This window comes from Pundamilia nyererei, unplaced genomic scaffold (assembly GCF_000239375.1).
Source record: "Pundamilia nyererei isolate P.nyererei 1_Seehausen unplaced genomic scaffold, PunNye1.0 scaffold00004, whole genome shotgun sequence".
NCBI classification, from domain to species: domain Eukaryota; kingdom Metazoa; phylum Chordata; class Actinopteri; order Cichliformes; family Cichlidae; genus Pundamilia; species Pundamilia nyererei.
This window is the reverse complement of record NW_005187405.1, coordinates 6,137,809-6,148,410: the sequence shown is the minus strand read 5'-3', so window position 1 is coordinate 6,148,410 and position 10,602 is coordinate 6,137,809. Positions and strand designations below refer to the sequence as shown.

General features: G+C 41.0%; 1 protein-coding gene across 1 annotated transcript in view; it reads left to right on the top strand.

Annotated features, from left to right (window-relative positions):
* Nucleotides 1–1,660: 1,660 nt before the first annotated feature.
* LOC102194369 (dipeptidyl aminopeptidase-like protein 6) overlaps nucleotides 1,661–10,602 on the top strand; it is a 90,559-nt gene continuing 81,617 nt past the window's right edge. Inside the window, exon 1 of the mRNA XM_005721356.2 lies at nucleotides 1,661–1,732. Coding sequence (XP_005721413.1) covers nucleotides 1,676–1,732 — 57 coding nt within the window. The 5' untranslated portion in view covers nucleotides 1,661–1,675. The remainder of the gene's footprint in view (nucleotides 1,733–10,602) is intronic.

The window sequence follows — 10,602 nt, the reverse complement described above, 5'->3', positions numbered from 1 at the left end:
TCTGGAAATGTCTTGAATGAGAGTCAGACAATGGAAAGGTCACCCTGCAAAACAAATATTTTATGTCAAATTTGAAGTGAAATGAAATTCTTCTGACTTTTTGTAAATAGCAGGTTATATCAAGTAGTAACTTTGCAACTATTTTGCAATTTCCCACCTGTGAACTGTCATACCTAAACTGTGCACCTTTAGGTGTAACATGCTACTTTTCTACAACTCCGTTATTTGCAGTAAAGGTTGTCCACTCATATTACAGCTACTTACCAACTGTTTACCGAAGAAACTAGTGCAACAAAGCAGTGCCTTTACAGAATTTACACACAATTATTTAAATAAATATCAACATTTTTCTTCTCACAAAAAGAAAGGTCTGTCCTACGTTCGTCTAATTAGCTGCAGCAGACTCCCCAGCCCAGCATCATTAGTATTTGCAGAGTGCGCCGCCACTTAGCTCCCCGTGGTTTTACTAAATTCACACTTTACTTTCTGTAATGAACTCTTTTGCATCCCCCTCCTCATTAGGCCCGCTGAATTTTTTTTTATATTAAACTCCGAGTGGCTGGAGGGCGACACAGCTTCGCCTTTGATCAACTCTGACGGCTAAAAGCTTCTAATTGCAGCTCGATGCGGAAGTTTACCGGCGGAGGTCAAATTACGCACCTTTGTCCAACTAATAACCGCGTCAGACGCGCCCGGCAACTCATAAAAAGGTTGTGAGAGCTAAGTCTAAAGCTCCCAGTGTAGTCATGAGCTAGATACTGCTGTGAAATTAGCTCTCAGAAACGACCCATCCTTGAAATGCTCGCTTACGTGGGGCGTAACTTTCAGAAAAGCGTAGATAAGATGGCCAACAAAAAACCCGCATGTGCAGTTTGCCGATAAACAGTCTGCTTTACATCTCTTTCGCCTTTTTCTTTGTAATGGTAAATGGCCTGTATTTGTATAGCGCTTTTCTAGCCCCTAAGGACCACCCTGGGGCGCACTGACAGAGGCGAGGCTGCCGGACACTGGCGCCACCGGGCTCTCCCACCACCAGTAGGCAACGGGTGAAGTGTCTTGCCCAAGGACACAACGACCGAGACTGTCAGAGCCGGGGCTCGAACCGGCAACCTTCCGATTACAAGCCGAACTCCCAACTCTTGAGCCACGATCGCCCCGTTTGTAAATGCACAACCTATTATAAACGAACTCAGTTTATTCTGCAGGAACTGTACAAATCTATCAAAGAAACTCCATTTACTGACTGGAAACCTTTGTGAATCGTCATCCTTTAGAAACTTTCTGCTTTTCTGCGACTCATCTGTGTCGTTCAGGAGAGAAGCGCACACTGTACACCCCCGAGGGGATTCACTATCTCCGAAGAGAGGCTGCGCACAAAGAGCTTTGATTTACCATTGGACAACACTTTTAAATAGCCTTACTACAGGTGGGTGACGCTTAATCTGGAGCACATTGTTGGAACAGCTGTAGCTCAGACGCAGGCACTTATCGGCGAAAAGGCGCATTGGGCACCTTTGGCTCTACGATTTTAGACAACAAGCGCGGAGATCCTCGTGATTACCAGCTGAGAGAGAGAGAGAGAGAGAGAGAGAGAGAGAGAGAGAGATGAAAGTTGGTTGTTCAGGCTTCTTCAGGTGAATATTTTGTATTGCAGACTATCTCTATTTATGGGACCATGAACTCATCTGCAGGTGCAGGAAACTATCGCAGAGGCTCCATCAAGGCAGACAAGGTAACTTATATTTTAAATCTCCTTATTTAAAGAAACATTACTTTCCTTAACTATTAAAATCCACCAGATTGTGCAGAATTGTTTGAGCACTTTTTTTAAAGCCCACCGATGCGCAAAGAGGTGACCCCCTCCCCCTCTTTAAGTCCCGTGGACCGAACTGTAAAAGAAGACGATCGGGTTCCTATTACATGTTGTTGAGATGCAGAGGTGTAGCTGTCTTCTGGGTGCAGTATCTTGATCCCCTTTCGGTAGTTTTCCACCTGTTTATTTAAGTATAGAATCACTCAGCTCACGAGGATTGTTCTGGAAACAGTAGGTGTCATAAAGAATGTGCATCTGATTGTAGGGAGCCAAAGACGCTCACAAAATGTTGCCTCACTTTAGAAGTTAAGATTAAAGATGCCAAATAATCTGATAAGATGTCTGCAAATCCATCCACAGCTTCTCCATGAGAAGACTGTTTATGATTTTATATTCAACTCTAATTTCATATGTTTTTACTCCATCTTCCTTTATAGCTCAGTGGCTTACACCCTCAGAGTTCAAACAAGGTAACACATGAAATCAACAGACAATAAAAATACATCTCTTCTGACTTGTCCTGTCCTGTAATTCCCCAGCAACAGCACTCGCCTAACATCACTTCCGAGCAGCAGCCGCATATTGGAGCCAAAGTTAACTTGCATTACACCTCGGGGTGCATTGATTGTGGTTTCAGTGAGGACAAAATGCGTTTCCCTGTCCTGTGATTCTCTGTAGAGGAGCTGTGAAATATTTAAATTGTGAAAAATTTGTCTGTCTCTAGGGGGCATGTCATCCCCAAAAAGGTTTAAAGATCACAGGCTGTAGTAGACTATTTATAGATAAATGTTACCCACAGTGCTACAAGCAAAGTACACTCGTTTAAAAATGCTCTTTTAAGTTTCAGATTAAGGATTGTTCATGTGTGTTGTTTGTGGAAAGCTTGGTGGTGTCGTTGCCTAATCGGCTCTCTGTCATTAATTTAATCACATTTGTGCTGCATTGCTGTGCATGTTTTCTTTGATACAATAGTGTGTAATTTAATCCTAATAAATCTGGATTATTTCCCAGTTTCTGTGTGGATTCACTCATCTTTTAGTCATAGATTAGACCGAGTCTTGATATCGTTCCCTTGTGCTTACGTTGGTTCACGCTGGAGTTAGTTTGCCACCTGCTGGAAGCACATACTCAGTCAACATGAGGCTTCTCTGCCAAGCTTCAGCAGCCTGCTGGCATGTTGACAGACTTTTCTCTCATTACTCAGGCTTTGCTGGACTCCAGTCACTTTTACTTAAACAAATTTCTCCACTGTGAAGAGAGGCTATACCTTTTGTACACTCCATATTTCTCATATTTCTGCTGACAGCTCCGCTTACAGCTCAGTGCCGTGAAAGCCCCAAAGCCTTGAAGCTTCTGTGACCAGTATTTTACTTATTAAGGATTCCCAGACACAACCTATTAAATTCTACCATAATCTGGGGACAATTTGCATAGAAAGGGAAATCATTAAGTCCGGCCTTGGCAATCCAAGCCGCCTACCCTTCTCTGAGGACGGAATAATTTTGAGAAAATGCAGACATGTCTGCACTAAAATTCATTAAACCTGATTTGGTTGGTGTGATTCTGGCCTGAGAATAAGAGAGCTCATATTAACAGTGACTTACTGTCAGAATCTACATTCTTATTCTCATTTCCCTTTTTGCTCTCATCTTCTTTTCCCTTTCCTCCTCCTCCTTTTATTTCATAATGGTATTAATTACTAACTAGCTTTTTAAGGGTATTTATGAACCTAATAAAAATATAATAAAACATTCAACTAATGCAATTATGTTAGTGTCAGTGTTAGTGTTAGTGTAACAATATGAAATGTTACTCTACATGATTATTGTGGTTTTAAAACACTACTGTGAAAAAGTCTTGATCTACTCCTAATTTTTTAATATTTTGCTACCGAGGAGTCTTGTCTCGAGGAGACCTTTGTTGTCATTTTTTTTAAGTGGTCTTGAGCAATAGTGCGCCTGGTTTTCTGAAGGTCTTTAAACATTTTTATTTGGGCACTGGCTGCTTTTTCAACCTTTTTCAGTCCTTGCACCTGATCATTTTCAGACAACTCTTTTTTTCATTTGCTTGATTTTTAAGTCACTTAACACTGATATATAAATTATTCAAGCACGGAAAACGCACCCTAACTCTGGGAGCCAATTTTAAATTGTATCTCTAGACTCTTTGTTACTAGGAGCTTGTTGCAAAAACAAACCCAGTTCCCATGTTTTTAGCTGAATCTATAGGAAATGCCAAAACATAACTCATCAGAGGTGGTCTCAGTGGAAGGTTGGCTGTCAAGAAGTCATTCTTAAGGAAGCAAAACAGGGAGAAAAGGCTGAGGTATGCCAGATTACCCCAGAACTGGGCTGAAAATCAATGGTAAAAACTCTGAAGAAGTGATGAATCCAAATTTGAAAGCTGTCAAATCATCATCAGTGAAGGAGACATGCCATGAAACAAGGTGGCGATTCCGTCATGGCTTTGGGATGTATTTGCACCATAATGAGCCATGGTGGTGTTGACGATCTTGTCAGAATTAATTGAATTATTAATGCGTAAAAGTATCATCAGATTTTGATCAACCACACAACACCATATGGACAGCATGTAATTAGTAGCAGCTTCATATTTCAACATTAAAATGACCCCAAACCCAGTGTAGTAAAAGCATACTGGATAGTGTTCCATTGTGTGGTTTTCTATCAGTCATGGATTGGCCTCCCCAGAGAGTGGAGCTCAGCATTGTAGAAGCAGTTTCATCTTGACAGAGAACAGAACAAAGAAGATCTTGGAATTATTCCTAAAGACTACTTAAAGAAGTGAAGGGAAAGTTTGCCTAAGAGAGTTTATGCTGAACAATAAAAGTGGTCATAAGAAATACTGACTTTCAAGTTTTTCAGAATAGTATAAACTCTGATTTAACCTCAAATTCTGTGTTTTCCTTTATGTTTACACAAGCTTCAACAAATCGCTTCTCCTACTTCCCATTATTGTAGCAAAATATCAAGAGAATTGGGGTGGCTCAAACCTTTTGTGCAATACTGTATCTATGACACAATTCAAATATAAAAGACTAATGTTACGCTATCTTTCAAAATCCCTATTGAAAATGAATTACATTCAAAATAACTGAGGTGCAGTTGGCTATGATTTTGGTAAAATATTAAGAAGAGATTTTGCTGTTTATATAAGAAAGAAGCTGTAGTTGTTGGTCTGAAATGGACTCTGACACACACACACACACACACACACACACACACACACACACACACACACACACACACATACAAGGCTTCGATTTGTTGGTATTACCAAAATGCATCATTCTCCTCCAGGATTCTCTAATTTTGTGTCCAATAAAAGGTCACAAAGTGTCACCACATTAGGGAGTTCTATACTTATATTCATGACTATATTAAGCTTCTGCAGTGTTTGTTGTCAGTCTGAATGCTGCTTCAGCTGCTGTTGATGTTTGTTACTTGTAGAGATCACATCCATTACTGGCTTCATAATGAAACATTCCCCCACGAGGATGCACAAATCCCACAGAGCATTGTGGAAACAAGGCTGTCACACGAACCTGCTTAATTTAAATTTCCTGAATTATTTTAGGACTCTAATCTTGTCGCACATATCGTTGCTCTGTCGCAAATTTGGAGCGAAAACCTTTTCATTCATCATTTTTGAATCATTTACATCTGATGGAATGGTTACTCAGCATCATGTATTTATGCTTAGACATGCCCCCAGTTGAATCATTGGTATTTTTTTTAAAACTTTACACCACAGAGCAGAAAATATATTTCTTTTTTTGCCTCACCGTATCTTGTCTCATCTGTGGTGCCGTCTGCCTCTGGTGCTGCTCGCTGACTGACGTTTTTGAGGCCAGTGGCTTTCCCCTGAGTCTAGACTTCCTTTATTTGCATTAACTAAGAGAGGCAGTCAGACAGTCAGCTGGCATTGCTTTCTCTTTCCCAGATAAAATTTCTGTTGTTTCACTCTGAGGTTTAGCAGAGAGTTTAAAAGAGTTTGTAAGACGGCATTATAAATTTGTCTGCGGGGGTCATACAGCATGTTACCACTCAAGTGTAGTTTTGTGTGTTAGTAAGCAACACGATTGTACCTTTCATCTGTTTGATCGTGTTAGTTTTGAGTGAGCTTGTATCAGCGCTGTTTGAAAGTGTGTGTGTGTGTCAAGGATACACTGGCACCCTGAGCTGAATGTTAAGGTTCCCTGGAGTAAAATTGTACAGACAAACTTTCACTGAAATGATTTGTATGCAGCAGGAATAAGGATGAAATGCCTTTCAAACGCATTCTGTATTCATCTAGTGAGCCCTCAGTATTTCTGCATTGAACCATTGCACTTTGAATCGCCTGCTTAAAATGTTTGTATTGCTGCCCGCAGCCAGTAGTAACCATTATAAAATGACTTTCATTTTCCTGATGCGCTCACACGCACACATTTTCTGTGCACATTTTGATACCATCTGTTTATTTTATCCAATGACCGCTTTGAAAGTGATAATGCTGTTGCAAACAATAGCACATTGTTCAATGAAATGAAATTCGGAGACAGAAACAACCAGGGATGCCCAGAAGCAACAGACACCATTCAGCAGCAGTCATTTTTCACCACTAACTGCTATGCTGCGATTAGGCTCCCCAGGGAAGGCTTGCTGTAGATGAGAACCATGTTTATAAAAGCTGTCCAGGTTTTGCAGCTCCCGGCCACCTTTGAGCACCTAAAGCTCTTCATCCTGGACACAATCTTGCACTTGCATTGCTCCCTGGGGCGCAGGGTTCATCTGTTCCTGTCACCTGTGACAGATGACCTGATAGTACTCTGCCTGTAGTGAAGCCACTTGCTGATAAAGACACATCATAGCGTGACACACAGATATTCCCAGATTCATTCCTATTCTGACGAATAATGATGTTTTCTCTATTCATATCTTTGCACTGGTGTTGTAGCCTGAACTCAAACTGAAGCGTGTACGAAGTGCATACCAAGGACGGCAGCATGAATCTTTAGAATCCACAGGGAGGAGTGTCAGGGATAGGTGCCGTGGTCTGGCTGAAGGTCAAAATTAGAGCTGCACTGCACTTGATGCTGTTATCAGACACCAAGTTGTGAAGTGAAGGACACGTATAGAGGCAAACATGCATGCTTATGCGCACCTTTTCACACCTGAATGTTAGCGTTTTAGGATTTCACACAGAATTTTATCCTGTAGTTGTGAAATACTATCTCTGCAGCCGTGTTGAAAACATTACTTCTTTCAGTCCATGTACAGTTGTGGTCAGAAGTTTACATATCCTATCATGGGCATGAATGTCCTTTTAATATTGGGGCTTTTAAGGATTTCTTTGAAGTGTTCCTCTTTTAGGGTGGAATGATTGAACAGCAAACATCTTCAATGACTTTAAAAAACAAGAAGGGAAGGCTGTTCCGGAAATGTAATGTTCGCCTGTTTTACCCATTCTAAATCCAGTTTTGATATTTGTTTGGGATCATTGTCCTGTTGGAACACCCAAACATGTCCAAGTTTCAAACATCTAGCTGTTGACTTGAGGTGAAGTTAAAGATTTGAGGTAGTCCTCCTTCATTATTTCTTCCACTTTGTGCAGTGTACCAGCACCACCACTGGCAGCAATACAGCCCCGGAGCGTTATGCTACCAGCACCATGCTTGACAGCCACATTGTAGCCAAATAGATTAATCTTTGTCTTGTCTGACCACAAAACCTTTCTCCAGATGAATTTGGCTTGTCTGTGTTGGGTTGATCTGATATCCTCGTGTTGGTGTTGTTCCCAGATCATCATACTAAATGTTGTTCCAGGATCAACATTGCAAGTGACCAGTCAGAATGTTGTGACGTCATACTTTTGCGACTTCGGGAAAAACCGGCGTAAAACAAAAAACTGTACTAAAGCTGCGTGAAATGGTCTGGGAACAACACCAACACGAGGATATCAGATCATCCTCTGTGTTGACAACTGGAAATTTCACTTTCGGCACCCTCTCAGTCCACGGTCAGGTGAAACTTCTTTTATTGTGGACAGTGACACTAATGTTCCAGCAGTTTCCAGTTCATGGCAGGCTTCATTGTTGGTTGTTTCTTTGTTTATCATAAAACTGCAAACCAATTCCCTCTCATTTGAGTGAGAGGGAATTGGATCTTCTTCCAGATCATTGTCACCCATCCAGCTAAATTCAACTTATGTACAATTGTTTGACCTGATCTTGTAATCTGGAGTTAACTAGAAATGGCTCCAGGATACTTTCTTCACTTGTGGAAATCTACAACTCTCTTATTTGGAGAGTATTGGTCAGTCCAATGAATGCTGTAAAAAATCCTTTTTATGCTGAGAAGTAGAAACTTTCCATCCTGTAAAAATAACAGCTCAAAGAATTTGTTAAAAGCACCAAATTTCAATGACATTCATGGCCATGATGTCTATATCTAAACTTCTGACCACAACTGTACGTGGGTTGAAAGGAGAAACATTTTTACCACTGCTGCAGAGATTAAAAAAAAAAAAAAAATCAAACAATTACCAGAAAATTCTGTGTGCAATGCTAAAACACTCAGGTATGATAAGGTTTGTATGAGCATGCATATTTGCCTCTGTATGTGTCCTCCCCTCTGTAACTGTGTCTGATGACATCATCAAGCTGTTATGTCCTTCTGACCACAACTGTGGAGCTGTTTCGGTATTACCAGACAAATTATGGTATAAAAATTCAATTAAGAAGCTGGATACACCATTGCAGCAGACACTTCCACACAAACCAAAACATAAACTGATGATTTCATTATCTCCACTGGGCTGAATGCTAAATCTTGTTTTCTCACTGAATCTGGAGGCCCATATGTGTATCACAGAAGTCCCTTCACCATGCTGATATATGTGATTTAAAAACACAGAAATGCAAACTGTCATTGCGATTTATACGCAATAAACTAATGTCTCCTGAATATTATTGCGTGCTATCAATTGTAGACGTTATTAATGATTGTGTTTTGACATCGGCTCTTAAAATGTGTTGATGGTTGCTCATGTTCTGCGAAATCAGCAGACGCTGACAAATGGACGGACTCTGTAAGTAAATATAAGCAGTGCTATAAGTTTTCAAGCTGTGCGTGGTTAATGCTCTGTCGGTGTGATAAAACACTACGTCACCTCTGTGCTCTACAGCAATAACCACGTTGACCTTTTATACTAATTGCAATTACAGTGACTTATTGTGAGCCAGCATTATTCATAATCATAGGAGTGTATGTCGTAGCTGTAAATGTGAGAAAAATGAATGCAGAAGATGACCAATCAGGGGCTTGTTTAAAGGACCCTGGGGAAATGTCACGGCATAAAATGAGCTTGTTAACAGAAATAGCTATAACTACAACCGCCATTTCTTCTATGAACTTGAAAGACTTTATTATCCTTTGGTAAAGTCACCAGAGCAATTACTCTCTTTGATGAAACCTCATCTCCTGTGGCGCGTGTGAACTACAGTTCATCTTTATCCTCAGTGTAGAGCGGCCTTAAATGCGGGTCCTGTTAACATGAAGAAGAAAAAAAGCCTAAACAAGCGCAGCTGTTCTTCTTTTCTGTTGTTGTGGTTTAATTTAAACGTTGATCGTCTTGCGTGCAGTGATTATGCTGCCCTACATTTAAATAAGCGCTGCAATTCATCAGCTGCTGCTGCGGAGTTGTTGTCTGTGTGCAAATCAAACATGTAAAGTATGAGCCGAAACCCGGCGGCCATTAGAGATAAACTGCTGCAGCTGCGGGGGAAGCTTCAAACAGGCTCATGAGTCACGGTCAAAAAGAAATGTAGCTGACTTTTAATGCAAGTATTTATGAACCACCGTGAAACCTCAAACCAGGGCTTACCACAGGGTGTAATACATGCCACCATCCATGAAATAAGAACGCAGGCGGCTCAACTTTATGTTAGTCACTTGCCCACTGACAAACTGTCAAGGTCACCTTCTGCTCACGAACGTCGAATTAGTTAACATGTTCTTTCATCTGTGAAGTGTAAAAGTTAGGGCAGCGTTAGCGCTTTAGTGACGTTGCGCTGTTTACAATTTTGATGTTCACACAACTTCAGCATCCTGAGTTCACACACAAGCAAAATGCTGGACAGCATCGACACAAGGATATAATTCAAACCCTGAGTCCATATCAAGCCTGGGTGTGAGAAGTGGCCTTGTGATTTACTACGCTTGGATCCTGCTGTGTGCCATTTTAAATGAATGAGTTATGAACACTTTGCCATTCATGCTGTCCGTGACGGTCCTCTTAGGGCGTCTTGCCTCTGGCTTTTGTCATATTCAGCCGGGCTAGATGCAGAAGGAGAGGGCAGTTTGGCTTTTCACTTAGAAATATCACCTCTTCTAGTTTTATAAAAGCCATTTCGTCGCTACTGTCTTGTGGCTTAGTGCTACGGTTCGGTTAAATAAGCTGGTTACTCAGTCTCAGCCCTGGGATTCATTACGGGAGGTACAAATGCTACATAAATAAATCTGCAGTAGTGTTGCCTGTGCCAGGATTCTGTCCTGTCAGTGTAGCTTGATGGGTGTGTGTGTGTGCATGTGTGTTTGGGCAGGTGGGCGGAGTTGTATTTTATGATAGAGAAGACAGGAAGCATAAATATTACTTGTGCTTAATCACAACCCAGCTGCAATGCTGAGTGAAATGATCAATTTCTTGGTAATATTTACACACATTGGACACACACACACACACACACACACACACACACACACACACACACACACACACACACACAC